This window comes from Rutilus rutilus, assembly GCF_951802725.1.
Source record: "Rutilus rutilus genome assembly, chromosome: 13".
Lineage (NCBI taxonomy): Eukaryota > Metazoa > Chordata > Actinopteri > Cypriniformes > Leuciscidae > Rutilus > Rutilus rutilus.
In genome coordinates, this window is record NC_140218.1 from 21,135,419 (window position 1) to 21,156,410 (window position 20,992).

The 20,992-nt window shown below is 38.8% G+C and overlaps 1 protein-coding gene across 1 annotated transcript; it reads left to right on the top strand.

The window, feature by feature from the left end:
• The first annotated feature begins 13,659 nt into the window (after positions 1–13,659).
• perm1a (PPARGC1 and ESRR induced regulator, muscle 1a) lies at positions 13,660–20,876 on the top strand. The gene is made up of 4 exons (XM_084428791.1): positions 13,660–13,770; positions 15,098–18,583; positions 19,483–19,596; positions 19,880–20,876. The coding sequence occupies exons 2-4, from the start codon at positions 15,130–15,132 to the stop codon at positions 19,984–19,986; spliced, it is 3,675 nt and encodes a 1,224-aa protein (XP_084284917.1). The 5' UTR covers positions 13,660–13,770; positions 15,098–15,129; the 3' UTR covers positions 19,987–20,876.
• The last annotated feature ends 116 nt before the right edge of the window (positions 20,877–20,992 follow it).

The window sequence follows — 20,992 nt, forward strand, 5'->3', positions numbered from 1 at the left end:
TAAATGAGTGAAATAATGTGATAAATGGAAACTCTGGCAAGTTTGTGAGTTGTTGTTTATGTTGGATTTTTGTAGTTAAACATGTCATTTGGATTGAATGGAAGTAAATGTAAAGTTTAAATCATAGCTGTCACTTTGAAGAAGTGCTGGTGGCACCGTTTGGTCATTTGTCCATTCAGTATGTGGGAAGAGTATCAGAATATAATGAATCGGCGCACCTTAAATGACATTGTCTATGCAACATTGTAGTTTGCATAATTTACAGTCTCTGTAATGTCTTAACCGTAACCTGCCTGATCATTAGTCTGCAGTCTTGTTAATCTTAGTCCATTGGACTTTCGCTGTCAAGAAATTTGGCTTTAGTAATTCAAGTGCTTGGCCTTCACATCAAGATTAAATGGACTCCAGACTGTTGTGTCTGGAATCTCTTCTGTCCACTGAATGACTTTTCCCACAGAAACCTTATTAGACACCTTGGCCCAGACCCAGACTTTCAATCTTAAAATATGAAAATCCATCATAAAAAAAACTTTAAAAAACATTGTAAATTACATCCACCTATTTATGAGTGACAGTTAAGATAATGTATAGAAGAAGAAAAAATGATCAAAGTAAATAGCCTATCACTGTCAACTTATATGCAAAATGTGTGAAAATATGATTTATGTGTGTGTATTTAGGATAAATAAAATGCTAGCTATGAAGCCTAAGTAAGACAAAAGAGTTGGGAATGTTTTTCAAATATTATTATTAAAATGTAATTTATATCACTGTAATGAGCACCACTCAGTGTGGTTAAACAACGTGAAATCCAAAATACTTCATTTGAAATGTGGTGTAAATATTTATTTAAAACATTAATAAATAAAACAAATACATTTATGAAAAATTTTAAGATTTTTTTAATTTATTTAAAAAAAAAAAAAAATCCCCTCAGGTTCAAAAGTGCCCAGCTAAAATACCAACATACTGTTTGTCGCTAATGTGTTAAATGTAAATGTATCCTGCATTTCAAACAGAGCTCTTCACTTTCCCTCCATTTTCAGAGCCTAATGGAGAGCAACCTCAGACAGGGAGAGTGATTCTAAAGATGCATTACATTCATTCTCCTGACAGCAGGATGATTACAGTTTGTTTTCTTTATCTCTCCTTTTTTTTTGTCATTTTAAGGTCTCTGTAAGTCCTGCTGTTTCGCCATTTTAAGGCCGAACTTTAATCTCTATATCTATGTTTTGTTCTGTCCCCTCCTGCTGGAGACCGAGCTGAGACAAAGCGTTATTTACACTAATGGCCCACTAGGCCTTTCACTGCAGAAACAAACAGCGCTGGGGAAAGTGAATGGAACTTAACATTTTGACATTTTTCCACATGCTCTCAAAACCAATATTGACCTAGATCCCCTGCAAGGTGGGCTTTAGTCCAAGGACTTGGCATTAAAATCAAACCTATGTATCTCAAGCAGCAGGCAGCAAGTCAAGGGGAGAGCCCAACAATGTCCTGCCCAGGATGGGGTTCTCCTGCTGGGAAGGCAGAGTGGACACTGTCCTGGGCTCAAGCTGGTACACAGAAACAGCCACAATGAAAGGCTCCGTGCCACCCCCCCAGTTTAATGATTCCGTCTGCGAAGGCCGATTGTAGCCGAACCGCAGACCCCTCTGGTGCCCGATGCAGACAACAGGAAAGGGACAGTGGGGGAACCCGTAAGTGTAGTGCCACCCCATAGCAGGGAGTGCTTCTCAAAGGCCACATTACAATCAATTAGGGCCCTAATGAGCAGGATTTGGACTTATAACCTGTGGCTTAGAGTCAGTATTTAGCAGAATCTCAGCGGCACAGCTGGGTAACGCATCAATACGCTCAGAAATAGCTCCAACTAGAAGAGTAACGCGGCGGGGAAGTGCGGCATGTGTGGAGGTGTCTGCTTCTGCTCGGGAAAACACACAAACATGTAGACTCTCTCCTCTAAATGGAGAAGACACTCATGGTAAGGAGAACAAAAGGAGCAAATCTCACTCAATAAAATCCATTCATTTAACACAGCTCTGGATGAATTTACTAGATGTCACAGGCATCGAGGTGACACATGGGTAATGTGAAGAGAGCAAGCAGAGAGCCTCGAGGCCACAAGTTTACAACATTTACATGCATAGCCAGCAGCCGTTTCAACAGGTCTGAGCTCACAGGGGGTCCGACAGAGAGAGTGTTGTGTATCGAGGGGTAACGTGGCCCCAGGGCCCCTACAGTAGGACTGCACAGGAGGGCTCTCAAATCGCAAGGTCCTCCACATCTGAGGGGGAGGGACATCTCCCCCTATTGTCGGCAGGGGGCAGAGGGCAAAAGGAGGACGATAAATTGAATCATGTTGTAGTTTTTTTATTATGTTTGGCCTTTACCAGCTTTTAATGAGTGTGTTTACATTTACCTCAGACAGATAATACTTAACCCAACATTACAGCGAAAGGTTATACACACTATAAAAATGCTGGGTTGTTTCAACACATGTTTGGGTCAAATATGGACAAACTCAACCTAGCATGGTGCATGCTTAAACATAACTAACCGAACATTATAAGACAACTTGTACTGGTATTCTGACAACTTATTCAGTGTGTGCATTCATGTTCACATTTTGACAAAATGGAATCTGGAAATGGATCTGGAAAAAAAGATCAAAATCGCATCATATAAAAATCTTAATTTTAACTGAAATATATTTCCATTTTCTTGCATTGTCAGGTTATTATAATGAGCTGATGTTTGATAGTTATCAGGTCTTTGTTGTACATGTAAACACACAAGATAGCAAAGAGAAGGCAGGAAATGATGTGGGATTGGGATCAGAAAAGACTCAAACTCACACTGGCTGCATGATGCATGCAAAAGATCTGCGGGACCCAAAACAACAGAGTGCACTCGGGGGGCTCCCGCAAAATATAAATATCTTAAACTAAATGTATTTTATATGTTTAGGCTACAGAAAGTTTGAGCAACAAACAAAATGGTTAACAGTCGCATGCAGGGTTGGATATTATTCTCAATGTTTTACGATTATATTTGGCAGAAAGGGAAAGCACCTTAATTTTGGCTTCAGCAACAAATGCAAGATGTGGTCTGATAAGTCTGATGTACTATGGCAGTGGAGCGAGACAGAATCTTACAGAAACTCTGTGTAGTCCTCTACCAGTGGGCTTTTTTGAGCAGGAACGAGACTAAATAACATATTTTTGGCAGAAATCTAACTATCTTGCGCAGACCCCCAACTGCATGAGCACCAGAACTCATAGAGCGTATCAGTGAATAATTAACCATATTTAAAGCAGTATTTAAATATTCTTTGTATCAAATAGCTTCACTGCAGCTTGTTTGTTTTTAGTTTTGTTTTTTTTTTTACTATTTATGTCTTCTAGAATCAGAACATTTTGGTTTATTTACCTCTAAAAGAAAGAACATCTTGTTAACAATAATATGTTAAAAGTTAACACTTAGTTAACACGTTGATCTCAATAACGGAGGCGATCAATAAACCATGATAAACGTAAAAAGATGAGCTCTTGAGATGAGAGACCACCACACAACAAAAACAACAGGTAATAGTAAGTAGTTCAATTCGTAGTAAGTCACCAAACAGTAAAACAATATAGTGTACCATTCATCCATTTTCAGAAACACTTGTCCTATAAAATCTTTATCAAATCAGTAACATCATTCAGTATGCAAAATTCTCTGTTGTCCTCAAAGTGGATGTGTATATGTACAAACCAGTCTTTTGTATTCACCATAGGTGTATCTCATATCTTCCTCATCATCTCGGAAATAACAACAACAACAACAAACCTAGCATAAGCCTTTGAAAAGAGTCATTTTCAGAGTGACAAATGAATATTGTGGGGCATCACACCACAAAAACTGTTCATTGACACCAGACAGGAGCGGCTATGAAGTGCTGCCTGAGAGTAATAAAAGTATAGCTCATGAAGGGGTTTTTTAATCAAATGGAGTGCACGAAGGAACCAACCCCCCCTCTAAGTGTTCACCTCAGCAACCCCACCCCAACAGTAAGAATTAAAGTATTTAATGTGATTTCGCTGTGTGAACCTCATAATGCATTAAAGGCCTAAATGTCTTGAAGTCCTGCTCCTGCCTCTCTTATCATATTGGCCTCAGTGGGAGCTTGGAGAGGGAGTGAAGGAGCCGAGGTTTATTTTGAGTTTCCCATTGTTTAGGCAGGCCCGTGTTGTTCTTGGTGGCTAAGAGTGAAACTTCATTCCCAGCATGCAGCTCACCCTGTTTGATTAAAACTGAGACTATCATGGAAAGCTAACAGCTTGTGTTTTCAACCGACTGTCGCTCTCATCTCTTTGAAGCTTAAGCAAAGTCATATTTTGCACGTTTGATATCAGCGCATGACTTTTTTTGACCACGCTGCCTCTGAAAAGATCAAAATCAATAGTCAGAAATCCAAGATAGTCTGAACTGAGAAGGTCTGGACGATGAAAAGTAGGTTTGTACCTCTACAAAAATCATTATTGGCACCTCTAATCCTTAAGACGTAAAAAAATGAAGTCCGATGAGAACTTCTGAGAGCTACAGACAGCCGTTGGACGTTTTTACACAAAGGTCACACTGCTCTAAATGCGCCTGCCAATCACAAAGCAGAGGCTGAGAACTTGCAGTGTTTGCAATGTGACTGCGATGACATCATGGGGATCGCTGTTGAGGAGCTGTGGACCTTAGGAGCTGTTTGCTGTCTGGCAGGTGTTTCTTTCTCTTTATTTTACCTCTTTTTTATTTTTTTCTTCTCATGCGATGAATGAGAGTGTAAATATCACTTCAAAGAGCAGGGCAGCTCCACATTGAGCTGTGGGAGAGAGGGGCAGGGAGCTCCTGCGGAGAGGTATAAAAAAGTTCTTGTCTCTTGTTGGCAAGGTACACCATAGATTAGCGGCTCGGAGGGCTGTGTCGGCTTTTATTCACCATCATAAGTCTGGAACACCGCAGTGTGATAACCTTGAGAAGTTTCGAGACATGTATTGAAGTATATTTCAGTCTCTTTCAATCAGTATGATGTTAGTGGCCTTTAAATGGCTAAAAAATGCTTAAAGCCCTGTCTGACCTTTGACCTATCCCCTTTCCTCGTGCCTCATTAAACAAGGCAACACATCGGTTGCAACTACTTGTTATCCTACTGTTATGGCAACATTCAAGCAAATAAGCTCCAACCTCTTGCCTCAGACTGTGTCGTCATACATAAGGGCTATTACCCTTCAGAGAGCAGCACTTCTCCAGAAAGGGGTCCCGTCAGCAGCACTTGCTTGGAATCCACCTCATTGTCCAGAGAATAGGGCTGCCTGGACACAAATTCTTCTATGCTCTTAATGAGAAAGAATGAACTGACTCATTGGTTATGTTAATGTAGTTGTTTTCACCTCCAGATCTTATCTACAGCCTCGCTGGTCTCATTTAGCTCTGAGTAATTTGACAGCACTGGTGAAGAATGTTGCCATTCAACAAGTGAACTAAACTTCAGGACACTTCAGAAACTTAATTTACACGTACAAACAAACTCACAATTGAAACAAATTACTGCTAATAGAACATGTAATGTGTACAGAGGGTATTTTGAAAAATCTCATGCAAGGCCTCTCTTAAAGTCCCCATAAAATCAAAATGGACAATTCTTGGTACATTGCAGTTTTTATAAATGATTTGAGATCAATTATAAATGAGTCAGTCAGCGAATCGTCCAGAGCCGTTACTGGGCTTACAACTGACTACACAGTGCATGGTTATGTCTGAATTTGAAACTATGTACTTATACTATGTACTTAAAGAAACACATTCACATTTACATGATCAAACAATCAATGTTATCCACATTAATAGCCTAAATGCTCAACAATTGTCATATTTGTGTCTTTTTTTTTTTTCTCTAAGGAATTTAAGGGAAAACATCTAAGACAAAGTCAATAATCCAATGAAACATAACTGAAAACTCAATAAAACTTTTCACTGGGTTAGGCTGATGTCACCAGTGACTGATTAGTGATGTTTACCTAAATGAGAGAGAATTGCTGATCCAAATCAGGAGGACACAAACAGACTCCTCTGGAGAAGGAAACGTTTGTACGCTCTGGGGCCATTTACCTGACAAATAAGATAAGATTTAGCCCTAACTCCTCTGAGACACTGCACTCCTGTAGGTCCCATTCTAAGGACTGAAGTGAGGAGGGTGAGTGCTGGTAATTCAGCGATTCAATTGGATGTTTAACACTCAACCTTCTGTAATGATCCCGTCATAGCAATTACAAGTTTGGAAAGTTCTACCCTCTAACTTGTCCCTTTGGTCAGGCTCCAGCAAAGGCATTTTTCAAACAGCATCAGCCGCCAAAAATATTTCAAACTATATAAATGATAAAAGGCGTGTCTAGTATGATTTATTGGAAGCCCACAAGAACAAACACCATCAAAGTTGCTATTCAGGCCCCAGCCTGAAGCCTGGCATACTGAAGGGGGAAGTCCAGGGAAAGCACCAGACCTCACTCCTCTCAGCAACAAGCTATTACTCTGTTTGTCCAGCCAATCCATGAGCCACATAGTAAGGGAGTGTATACCGAGAGAGGGAATAGGAGTGAGTCCAGACGTGTCCTCCCCAGGCCGAGCTAGGTGTGTTTGCGGTGAGAGAGCGGATGCCCTGTGATTTACTGTCTGATCCTGACTGCAGTCCAGCCTTGACGTCATCCCCTCTTTACTCCTGCAGAGCCGAGCACACAGGCGCACGAAACACTCCCTAAAGCAGTAATGTCTCAACATTCTGCTCGCCTGGCTGCTCTGCCAGGACTCAGCTCTACTGTACACGCTCAGTGGGCTGGAGAGAACAGAAGAGGCAGTGTACGAGCCATGGAGCGTGGGCTGAAGACACACCCAGATGAATCTAAGAATGGGATTTAAGTGTGTGTGTGTGTGTGTGTGTGTGTGTGTGAGTGTGTGGAGGTATGTAACAGTCAGCCGAATGGGTATATGAAAGAGCATCACAGATGATGTCATTCAAAGCATTGTGGCTTATTACTGTGTGAAAGCATTTCATCTCAACAACAGGGAAACACATCAGTGATTTTGTATGCACATCAATCTGCAGCTGTGTCGCAGAGTTCTGAGTAAAATATCACTGCCTTAATTCTTCATGGCACAGATTTAACAATGTGCTGGAAACATTCCTCAGAGATTTTGGTCCATTTTGACATGATAGCATCACAGAGTTTCTGCAGATTTGTCGAATCTCCCATTCCACTCTCTATTGGATTGAGATCTGGTGACTGTGGAGACCATTTGAGTATAGTGATAGTGTATAGTGTCATGTTTAAGAAAACATTTTGAGATGATTTGCGTTATCCTGCTGTAAGTAGCCATCAGAAGATGGGTACATGTGGTCATAAAGAGATGGACATGATCAGCAACAATACTCGGGTAGGCTGTGGCATTTAAAGACGCTCAATTAGTATTAAGGTGCCCAAAGTGTGGCAAGAAAATATCCCCTATACCATTACACCACCAGCAGCCTGAACCAGTCCTGTCATGTCTATTTCTCGTGATGAGCGAACGGCTTGGACCAGAAAACTTGAGAGGTGAACTAATCATTTCTGTTTCCGGTACAGACTGCAGCTTCAGCTTATGGGGCTGTGAGGAGATGAATAATCAGTATAAATTGATTCTGCATAATTCAACAACCTTTCCACTAAAATCTGTGCAGAAAATGGCCAAAAATCTGCATCTGCAAAATCTGGGCCTGAGGTACATGCTTTACCAATCTTGAATTTCTTTCTGCTAATTGTATACCAAGCAATATCTTTCATCAGTGCTATTCAACACTCACAGAGGTCATTGTTTCTCTGTCCAGGGCTGATTGGGTTGTGAGGAGTAATAGCTGAAGACCTGAGAGGTCAGAGGCCAACTCTCAGTCCATTCACAGCGTGGCTAAATGAATGAGTAGTGACAGCCCTGCTCTTGTTATCAGCCATGATGAGTGACGGGGTGAGTGAAGAGGGCTGTGTGTCCAGCGCTGGTTTGTATAGGTCTGTAGGCATGCAGCATGTCAATGCTAGAGCTGGCTAGAGCCTTGCCCCGCCGGTTCCTATTGTTTTGTGGGCGCTGATAACCCAGGCGACCTCAGGGAAGCAGGTTGAGCCATCAGTCTGTGTGTGGTAGAAGGGCCTGTCAGACCTTTGTCATCAGATCACTCATTAACAAACACTTCCACCAGCGGAGAATGGATCTGTGATCAGTCCTGGTATGTTTAACTCAGAGCAAACACACAGGCCGTGCAGGAGGTTGAGAGGATGCAGTGCGTCAGTCTGGAAGGATTTTAATCACATTTCCTGTCAGACCCCCCCACACACACACACATACACACACACACACACACACCTGTGCTTGCCTAATATTAATGCATCCATATCTTTCTATGATAATAACTCTTCTTCTGTGCTTTGAAAAGCTGATAAGTGACTGAACAGATGTGTAAGCCTATTGACTAGCAAAAAATCAGTCAGACATAATTTAACATTAATTGACACTCTTATCCTAACTGCTGTGAGATTTTCCTATGTACTTTATCCAAAAGAATAAGTTGTACTAAAAGCTGCAGTCCTAGATAAGAATAAAGGGGATATTACACAGAGTCATCCAAAATCTTTGTAACAGGATAGGACAATGGAGGTGGGTTATTAAACTAAAAATAACACTCATCCTATTCCTGCCTGTATGACCTTTAATGCTTCAGAAATGACTCATCATGAAGAGGAAGGCTGTGGTCTGAGACCCTTCCTTGAAGCCTCCCTCAGGCCTGGAAGAGGGGAGCACATGCCTGCCCTCTGCTGAGTGAGATACTGCTCATTGTGGACCACAGCCAGACTTATGAGTCAGAGAAAGTCGGCTGTATTTATCTTTTGTATTCTGTACTTAATGTAAAGACGTAGAGCTCTGTGTAAAAACATTCATGATAACTATGTCTTGCAGAATGTTGCCTTACTTGAAAGGAGGAAAAACATTAAACTGTCATTAAATAAGGCCTACCAGAATGATAATAAAATATAGAAATTAGTTTATTTATGTAAAAAATAAATAATGCAATTCAGTGCAATTGAAATAAAAGTTAATCAACTAAATGGCATAAATTCCTACATAAAATGCATAACTGGTGATAATAACAAGAAATGAAGTCAGATAAAATGTGTAACGTACATGGTGGTATTATTTACATACATTACAAATAAAAAGTTACATGATAAATGTTGTCTGGGAACAGAACAAGCGAAATAAGGTGAACGATAAACGATCTTCTTTATCCTCTGCTGTAAGATTATTCTCGGCTGCCACCTTGTGGCCAACAGTGAACAGTAGGCCCATTTACCGGGCGATACCATCTACAAAGATTAGGCCAATTGGAAAATGGAAGTTAAGGTTACATTTATACGTAACACTTTACAAAAAGGTTTCATTTGTTAACATTATTAATGTATTAACTAACACGACCTAACTATGAGCAATTTGTTACAGTAGCCTGTTAGTTAATAAAAAATAGCCTACAGCTGTTCATTGTTTGTTCATGTTACTTCACAGTGCATTAACTAATGTGAACAAATACAACTTTTGATTTTAATAATGTATTAGTAGGCTAAATGTTGAAAATAATATTTACAAAGATTAATAAATGCTGTAGAAGTAGGCTACAGGTCATTATGCTATTAGTTCATGTTAACTGTTATGAAACCTTGTAAAGTGTTACCCATTTAGTAAAGCATTCATTTAATAAATAATAAATATAATGAATAATAATTTAGTCAGGGGGAAAGATGAATTCCCCACACAAACAAAAAAATCTAGGCTACGGTTTAAGAGTTCGATTATTTATTTATTTATTTATTTGCTGCAATAACATGAAAAAATAAAGAAAAATACGAACACAAACATGAATATTAATATTAAATAATTAATTAAGATTGTTATAATCTTTTATTATTGAGTAGCCTACTTTTATGTTGAGTAGGCTATGTGTGTGCGCTTATTCGGAACCTGACACTCGTGTCGCAAATCCAGTCAATCAACAAGTAGGCCTAAACCTATAACTGAGAAGCTGAAATGAGCAGTTTCTATCCTCCTTAAAGGGCATTCAACCTTCTGTAAATAATGGGATTGAGTAAAGCACGGCTGAGGGTAGTATTCAGTGTGCCTGGTGACCGCTTTCACGAGACAATGTGCATTTGTTGTCATCTGCTCCCGTGTGCATGGATGAGTTCCGAGCACCGGCCCGTCAAATTCCCTCATTGTCTACAGTCAGTAAATGCTTTCTAGTGCCTCCGGCTCACAGGTAAAGATAACGACAGGACAAAGTGGGGCACATTCTCACAATACAGTACCTATGTTGACAGAATCTGTCGACATGTACGCTAACGTTTTTAGGTCAGCTAACAGGGAATGACGAGCAGGCCCACCTTAGGTAGCCTAACTTTTCTCTTATTTCTTCTACAGAAAAATGTTGATTGTGTAAGATCAGATTTACTCACACAAACAATTGTACTTAAATACATACAATATGCAGGCAGGCACATTTGTTTTTGGCAAGCAAGTTGTTTGCTGTTTGGTGACTTTACTAGGAACATTTCTGTAATAACTGGAGGAAGTGCAGCACAACCCAACGGCTGCCATCTTACCTTTATGTGGTTGCTTAGTTCAACTTCCTGGAATATTTGTCATGTGACTATCACTTGTTGAACGCAGCCAATAAAGCAAGAGAGGAAGCCTGTTTCCACGTGGTATTTTGGTGAACCGATCACAAGTGGTTAGCCAAGAAGCATAATACCATTACATGGTATTATCACACGTTTCAAATGCTTCTTCTGTGACCACTTGCAGATTTTGTGGAGACCCTTGCCTTTTTTTTTTGTCACACTCAACTACACCACTTTCGCCGCACAAACACTATTGAATGAACGAACCCGTGTTAGGCAAAAAAAAAAAAAAAAATGTATGAGTTTTTTCAGGGTGGGGATGTACGTGCACAATGCGTACAGTTTATACATGGTGAACCTCTAAATTTCTTGTGACATTTCTATTGTCACAGAGAAAAAAGTTACGATTCTTTTATACAAATGATTAAAATAGACCACTATGATCAGTATCTAATGATTACAGTTCAATCACTTTTAGCAGGTGGGACAAAAGGTACATTTTTATGGGTAAAATTGGGTTTAAGACCACAATAATTATATTATTTATGGTGAAGGGCCTCCTTTTGCGGCCAATACAGCTTCAGTTCTTCTTGCGAAATCCCAGACGAGGATAATGTAGATTTTCAGTAAACTAGGTATCGGAGACACAGACCAAGCTCCCCAAAAGCTTACTTAAATTAAACTCAAGATACTTTGCATATGTAGCAACTATGACACAATTGACAAAGCTTCCAGAATAGACAAGCATGAATTACATGTTCTTTTTTTCGAAGAAATACCATAACACTGTCTTTTGTCACATGCGTAACTGAAGAGGAGATGCCATGCCATGCTTTGTTGATAAACTGTCACTTGACCTGGGTGTTTCTATTTACAAGGGATTGAAAAGTCATGCGATGAATAGTTGCAGCTGAAACAGCAGAACAATTAGAGAAGAAACACCACTGTATTAGCCACCGCTAAGTAGTCCAAACAGATCCCAATCTTAATCCCAGAAACGGATTTATTGGGCTTAATCCTGTTGATGAAAACAGAATCCCACCCGCGTTCAGACAGCCCACCGCCCCAGGTGCAGTAAACTCACAAGACAAGGCTTTCGGCCCTCTGTCTCAGTAAAGCTCTGATGAATTGATAGTGTAGGACCTCACTGGGCAGCGCGCCCGGTCTGTGGTTGGTTAATTGGTGGGGGGAATGTTTTCCCACAGAAGCCAGAATCAAATGTATAAAGGTCATGAATAATTAAAAGAGTGAATGCAAAGTGGGTTTTGTTGGTCTGAATGTCAAGCAAACTTCTCACTTCAGAAAGACTCAAATAACATTCCTTCTGTGAAAGATAAGGGGCTTCACCGACTTGTTATTTGATGTAGAGTCTTTGGTTCTCACATTGCATTTTTGCAATATAACATGTAAAACAATGATAAAACCGGTGCTACAATTCGTCGTCATTCTCTATGGAGTGGAGTTTGTGCAGACTTTTGTGAATGAAGGAAGAGCAGAAGGCATGAGACACCGATTAGATCTGTGTAGATAAGGGGATAATGACATGTGTTATCTTAATATCATAATGACTCAATAGCACTTCACAAATTGGGCAGATTAGTTAAATCTACTGTCTACAATTATAATCTTGATATCTCTAAACATGACCTCGGACCCCATTTGCCATACAGCCTTGGACTGGTCAGGAGCTAACATGAGCAATTTTGTACAAATGATACATATATTCACGTTATTTGCTCAAATAGAAATCATTGTAAAATGTTACTTCTTGGTGGATTTGTTGCAAAAGCATGATCTGGTTTCCTAGTGTTTTCTTCTGTACTGTCCTTGCATAATATGCAGCACATATTTTTAAGCACTGGTGAGGAGTCAGACCATCACAACTGGGTCAAATGATCAAAATGTGAATGTGTTCTGACTTTGACATTAATACCTTGAGTGGCATTTGCCATGGCTTGTTTCTAAGCAGAGGGAAAGAAGATCCTGCATACACACATGATATCACAACAGAAAGCTGGCAACAGATACAATCATATGACATCCAGTTTAAGAGTCCTCCACAGTGTCAGCTGATTAAACCTTTTTGACTTCAGGCAATGCAATCCTTTGGCTTCCTCACTAAACCTGCACCAAAAACGTGCAATTTGGTATTGTACAATATAATTTGTATTGTGAAAGGCTTAGATGTCACTGTGAAATGAAAGGAAAGATTTTATAGACATAGACTTTATTCATTTTTATTTTTATTTAATGTTACAATAACAAATAACTGTGCAGTACACGCTATAGATAAAGTCAAACATGATCTAAAACAGCAACATAAACTAAAAAGACTGATGAAAAGAGGAGAAAACATAATTTTTGCATCAACATAAATTAGAAACCTTTTAAATTATATGACCACCCATACTAGAATTTTTCATATTTTAATGTATTTCATTGTGAAAATTTTTGACTATCTTTTTAATTGATAATATGTTAAGAAAATATATTTTTTCACTATAGATTTATATTACAACTGTGGCATGTTGTAGCCTATCTATAGTTTCTAAATGTGTTGGTTGCTATTTTTCATAACAAATGCTATAGGTCAATGAAAACAAAAGTAAACATGGCCTATGAATGGTAATGAGTCATGAATGGTCTTACCTGTAATTATAGATTTATTGTAGCAGAAGCTACTGTTAAACGATTACAATAACTATGGTACATAGTACATAAGGGCAAGTACAAGTCGGAATCAAGAGCTTTAAAGTCTGGACTTTAATAAGTTATTGACCAAACAGTCAGTTTTTTACTGTACAGTTTTTTTTACCCAGGGGGGGGGTACTGAGAGAGAGAGAGAGAGAGAGAGAGAGAGAGAGAGAGAGTACTGCGTGTATTACGTGATGTGTAACACTGTTCTATTTATAAGAAATCATAGGGCCTGTGGTGTACCGTCTTACATGGAAGGACACTCAAAGGGCATTCACTATGCCTCAAACTACTAAAGTGGTGTGAAAGGCTAACTGCTCTGGGACTTCTGCACTTTCACTCCATTGAACAGGTACTGTACACATTTCTGCTTTGAGTTTAGTATTAGTTTGATAATAGTGTGCACACCAAAGAAAAATCTCAATGTGAAGGAATGCAGTGGACTCTGCATACTTGGTTCCCCATGCATTTTTAACAATAATAGAATAAAGAAATATTGAAACGCATTTTTTTTTTTTCAAAAGAGTTGTGCTTGATTGTGCGTAATGAATTAACATTCACTTACCACATATAGTTTCAAAAATTATCCTTTGTTTGAAATTGTATTTTCCAATACAATGTTACTGATTCTGATATCATCTGAGGCCATATGTGACCCTGGACGACAAAACCAGTCACATGGGTCTCAAAATTGAGAATTATACATCACCTGAAAGCTGAATAAATAAGCTTTCCATTGACATATGGTTTGTTAGGATATTTGGCAGAAATACAACTATTTGAAGGTGCAAAAAAATCTAAACATTGAGAAAATTGCCTTTAAATTTGTCCATTTATGTTCGCGATGCTGCATTCACTCAAAAATAAATGTTTTATATATTTCTGGTTGGAAATTTACAAAATATCTTAATGGATCATGATCTTTACTTAATATCCTAATGATTTTTGGTATAAAAGAAAAATCAATAATTTTGACCCATACAATGTATTATTAGCTATTGCCACAAATATACCTGTGCGACTTACGACTGGTTTTGTGATCCAGGGTCACATATAACAGATTGAATTTCCTTTATACTATAATGATATGTAGATTTGTAGATATGTAGAACCTATTCAGATTATTTTAATGCACCTTTAAGGCATTTATGCAACTAATATATATTACTAGATTATATTCATATAAAAAATGGTAATCTTAACGATATAATCATAATACAAAAAAATAGGTGTTTTACCTCGTACCTTGGTGTACCATTTTGAATGTACGCTATTTATTGAAAGTGGGATTCATATTCGCATTATTTATGTGAATATGACAGTATATTTGTTTTGTTTTTATTTAATACAAAAAAATATGTACATTTAAAGCTTCAAATAATGGCAATTATATGGCATGCAATTGAAGTTTGTATTGTGTTTTTGACAAGTGCAACTTGTTTCTGGAAAATTGATTTAAAAGATTGTGTATCACAATTTGTGGTTGGAGCATATGCCCCTAGTTTATAAAAAGAACAGCATAGATGTTTAGATTAATTACCTTTCGGTTGATACTGGTTGTGCCATTCCCATGATGCATTCCCACTTTTTGCATTTTCAAATATGTCCCTATTTTTGTGCAATTGCTTTGCCAGACTATTTGTTCATGTCACTGACTGATTAATTCATTTAAATTGTAGATTCAGAACTGTCTGTGTATCATTCATTCACGATGGATGACTTTGAATACAGCGTGCACATCTCCGACCGAGACTGGGACTGTTTTTTTCAGGAGTGCGAGGACTGTGACGTGCTCTCTCCGGTGCTTGCCAGTCGAGAGGACTCTGGAATGAGTGACATTGATGAGATGGGCTGCCACTTTCTAAACAGGACCCCGGTTGTGGACACAGAGCCTGATCCAAACCTTCAGATTGATGGCCCGCCAGTCTGTGAGGGCTCGCCTGTGTATAATTACCTCAGCAAGTACGGAATACGTAGTCCAGAGCAGGTTCTCTCTGGCAGTGAGGAAGACTTGCACCTTCAGACTGTCAATCTGTTCTTTGAGCAGTTAAAAAGTGTCACAGAAAATGAACAGCCCTTGGAACAAAGCCATGTTGCTAATTGGGGAAGTGAGGAGACAGGCCATCTGGAGGGTTTGATTGATAAGCAGGATTTTCTGTCTTTAGATAGTGGTCCATCTGGCAGAAATGAGGCCAGTCTTATAGGTGAAATCACTAAGCAGGGTGTGGTTAATACCTGGGGTGATATAGCTTCACCCGCTTTTGCACAAGAATATGCATCAAAGTCTAACACTGAGCTACTCATTGGAGGGAAGTCATTGTCAACTCCCCTAATTACTGTAAGAATGAAACAGGAGCAACAGGAAAGATGTGGTGATCTTAGCAAAGACTTAGAGCTGAAACCTGAAACAAAGCCACCTAACAAAGAGAAAATGGTAATGGTAAATAGGAAAGATATGATAGAACAAATCCCAGCAAGACAAAATATTGCTCAGCTGGATACCAGAAACAGTTCTGACTCAAAAGATTGTGCAATCGGTCAGATCCCAGTGTCACCTTCCTATCTCAGGAGAAAGAGGAGAAAGAAGAAGAGAATGAGTGTCGAGCCAGTAGAACCAGGATATGAGGCTCAGATCCACATCCATCAAAGTGAATCAGAGGAAGAGAGATTCATTCAGAGAGAAGAGATGAATAGCCTTCCTGCAAATGTCTGGAAGACAGAGGACATATCACTTCAAAGAATTAAAACATCACAAAATACTGATCTTTTAAAGCCCAGAGACATGTTTGACTTGGAGGCTTCAGCTGATTTGAAGTCTTCAAAAACCTTGCCAGTATCTTTTATCAGTAATTTAGTCACCGTACCTTCAAAGCCTGAAGTTGTACACACAAGCTTTAATACGATTTCCAAAAGCATCCATGACGTGTCTCCTGGAAACAATGGGCAATTGAAAGCAGAGATTCCTCCATTACCCCAGATAAATAAAGTTCTGAATTTACAAGAAGGTGGATTAAATATGCTTAAATTTGATCCTTCTGTACACTTAGAGAGCTGGACCGGTATTAGAGAGACCTTATCAGCACCTCTAAGTGATAATTCTGGTGCAGGATGTCAGATGAAATCCTTATTATCTTCTAACATTTCCATTGCTGCTGATTCAACAAAGCCTCCTTCCTCCATAGTCTCTTTTAAATTGACTGAGGACAAAGATTTATCCTGTTTAGGAAATGATACTGACTGTTCAGTATTTAAAAATGAACAAACTATGTCAAGCAAAAGAAATATGGTAGAAATTTCAGACAAAGAAAGCTTGTTGTCTTTAACTGAGAACATAGATGGAGTAGAATCTTGTTCGGATGGAAATGGTCCAGAAACATTTACTTGTTCACAGGATGCTCCTCAAAAACAGAAAGCATGTATTCAAGTTAACATTTCAGAATATCAAAGCCATTCGGCCTCTCAAACCATTGAAATAAACATGAATATACCTGTAAGTGAGACAGATGCAAAGACTGAGAGACATATGTCTGATAATATTGATCATAGAACAGATGAAAGTCAGATTCAAAGCAGAACTAAGACTAGTAAGGCATTAAATGTGAATGCCTCAGCCATAATGCCAGATAATTCAGATGAATCAGACAATAAGAGAGACATCAGTGCTAATGAGGTTGCTGTTTCAGCCAGTGGCGAACAACTATTTTGTGGCAAGTCTACCAGATCTAGTGAACACATAAGTGGTCCTACACAAGATGTTTCAGAGTTGCCTCCTAACACACTTGCTGAAATGAAGTACACTTCCTCAGCTGAGTCGAAAAGTGGAGCCAAAGATCTGGAGAGTGTTTCTCTTGATGCTGCAGATCATCTTCCATGCTCTGTGTATGCAATCTCATCCTTCTGGAATGAAATGGAGAAGTTAACCATCAATGACATATTGCGTATACGGCAAATTGGTAACACCCAGCACACCAGTATTTTAACCCAGCCGGAGGATGGTAGCATTGCGGACACTACAGATGCTGGAGACTCTGGTTACTTTACACTACCTGACGACTCTAAGCCGGACCGCTTAAGTGGAGACATGTCTTACATATCTGATCTAGACGAAGACCTTGCACAGCTTCAAACCACATTTTCTTCCAAGCAAGAGGACGAGTCGTGTGAGTTACCTAGCTCTTGTGGTGTGATGTGGGAGAATGATCCAGATCCAGTGGTTGTGGGTGAAGAAATGGTGTTCATAAGTTCGGAAACCACTCTTCCTGAACATCTCTACACGGCTAATGCTCAACAGTGTTTCAGGAGTTTGTGTAAGAACATTAGCGTGCAGAACCTGCAAGCTCTAGATGCTCAACCAATCAGGCAAATACTGAGAAATGCCTCTATGCATTCGATCCATTCAGAGGTAGATGATTTTATAGATCCTTTTTACCATGTGAACACTTCAGGCTCAAAGAGCTTGTCTGATGATGAAGAGGAAGTAGAAACCAGTGGTATCACGTTTTCTGAAATAATGCATTATCTCTTTGGTGAGGATGAACCTGAGCGTTGTGCGTCTCGTGCAGACAACATAGCTGCTTCGTACCTTGATGTAACAGGCACTTCTGTTCCTGAGACGTATGACCATTTCTTCTCAGAGTTTGATGCTGGAAGCTTTGTTTGTCCAATTGTAGAAGAGTCAGGTGGAGATAAAATGGTTCCCATTTTCTCCTGCTCCCGCTCGGCTAACAGAAACCTTCAGTTTCCAGAAGCATATGACTATTTCTTCCCAGATTCCCCTGGGAATTCGGACGAAGATGATGAGAATGAGAACACGGTTATCAAAGTAGTGGCACAGTATGGCCATAAGTCTCCCAACCATGATCCTGTTGACATGTATGAGCACTTCTATTCTGAAGATCAGGGCGACTTCCTCTGGACGAACCCTCTTTCATTTAGAAGAGTTCGACGCACAGGTTTTACCATCCCTGAAGAGAAGACATGTTCTGGGGAACTCGTCCCTGTAAAGACATTTCCCAAAGGAATCATTCAACCAATTAATGCTTTGGGCCCTGATGGGAGCCCTTTCCCAGATTCCTTGCTCCTCAACCTGGAGAACTGCATCTTCCAGCAGCTGGCTGAGCGACAGAAGAAGTGTAAGGAGATGCAGACAGTAGTTGCTGATCCAAGTAAGAACTTCTATCACACGTTATTCTACACACACTGAAACTGAACACTAGTACTTTCTCAAAGGGTTTATTTGTTCCCTTTAACTAATATGAGAGCCTACATAGGAAATTTTCTGGAAATAATTTCTGTTAGTCATATGTTAGTCAACTCTCATCCCTTTTAAGTCAATATCTGCTGACTGAGAGTATCGAGTCACATGTCGAGCCTTGCCCGAGCCTTAGGAATGGTTGTACGTGCGAATCAGTCTACACTCATGCTGGGCAGCTTCTCAAATCTGCAGTGTGCCAGAATTTATGAACATGTTTCACTATGAAGTGCAAGTAAAAATAGAGAAAACTCCAGGAACACCAGGCCACTTATATAATGACTTGTGATATTGATTATTGTTCAATGTCAATTCACTATCTGCCTGCCTACTGATATATATATATATATATATATATATATACACAAAAGGATACTTAGTAAGGATACAATAAATTGATCAAAAGTAGGACTTTTACATTGTTACAGGATTTCTATTTCGAATAAATCCAATGGGAATCTGAAAAAAAATCTTCACAAAATTTCCCCAAAACTCAGCTATGTATATAAAATATTGTTATTTAAAGTTTTAATCATATTTATTTAACAATATAACTGTTATACTGCATTTATGTGATCAAATAAAGAGACGTTAAAAAATTCTTACCACACTTACCAAACTTTTATACAATAGTGTATAACTCACAGTGAATTAGTTTTACTCATAATGAAACTAATTTATAGAAACCCTTTTATAATAAAAGCCAGTTTGTTATTGAATAAAATTGTAGATGTAATTATTTATTTATTTATTTTGGTTGATTTTTTAAGTGTTGCTGCCCTGTTGTTCTGAATTTGAATGCCTCTTTTCTAGGGTTGGATGCCCCATTCTTGCCTCTTAAACAGGCAGACCTGTGCTTGGTTTGTATTGCTTTTGCCTCGTGGGTGCTGAAATCGACAGGCTCGGGAGCAGACACCTGGAAAGCTGGTATTTATATTTGTTTCATGAATATACTTACTACTTTGACATAAATTGCTTTAACTCTCATAATCTTTGCTATGGTTTTGTGAGTGTTTCAAGTGAGCCATTACTTTGGTCGTTCATGCGTGTTTTGACAGTTTTTTACTTCGAATGTTATGCTTTTACAGAGGAAAAATTAAGCCTCTTGCCTTGGTACAAAGCTCTGCATTACAACAAAATAAAAAAGAATTAAGGAATGTGATTCATAATAATCCATAATGACGCATATCTGCTTTTTTTAATTGTTCAGCTCTTCTTGCGAATGTCAGTGCACTCTCTGCCATACGATACCTGCGTAGACACAAGAGGGAGGAGGTCTCTGGAAAAACTCCTTTGCGTCAGTTAGAGCCAGCATAACTCCATAGCTGATGGCCTCCAGATCTGATTTCAGTCACATCACCCTTTTTCCATGTAATCCAAAAGGGCGTTGATGAATGTCAAACGTGCATGCAGGGCATTTTCCATCATTCTCAGTATATATTATTATGATCAATACTCTCGTGTGCCTTTATTGCTGATGAACTCAGTTGATAAGCTAACACAGATGACTGTGACTTCAGACCAGCGCCAGTAGTGTTTATAATATGTATCTTGTATGAACATATCAGTATCCATTATAAAAATAAAAAATAAAAAAAGGAACGTTGATTGTTAATGAAATGACCAAAGCCCTTTTTTCAGAGATATTGTGGATTCACTGTTTGCAGTGAATGCTGTTGTGATGTGAGCAGTGGTATATATTGATTAATATTTGATATTGAGATGCTTATGGATGTGTTATGATGAAGATGGACGTGTGTCTAATTAAGTGTACCAGTGGAGAGTTTTCAATGGAAGAGCGAATGTCTATGAACAATCAGTTAATATAGTTTGATACTACTGACTGAGATACTGGAATTTTTGCTGTGCCAAATTATTTTGGTGTATTTCTAGACCATATAAACAATAAATAATATGCTCATGTGAGGACGTCACTTCAGATCTGAAAAGTTTGATTTGATTTGATTTGATTTGATTTGATTTTGTTTGTCATTCATATGGTGCTCCCCATTTTAAATGCGATGTAGGAAATGTATTTTTCTGTCTGTTGTGCCTAAAATAAATATGATGTTTATTTGAAAGCATTGTCCGTACACTTATATGTTAATAGTAATACTTATTTTGGCCACAAGAGGGGGATGAATAAACAATTGTACTATGATTGTGCCAGAAAACCTGATAAATATTAAATTTGTATAACTGAGGGGAATTAACATGCATTACAGTTTTTGTGCAGTAGAAACTGAGATGTGTTCAAATAGTTTTGGAGAAAGTTAAGAAAATTTGCAAGATTGAGACATTTAGGTTGTACTTCTAGATGTTA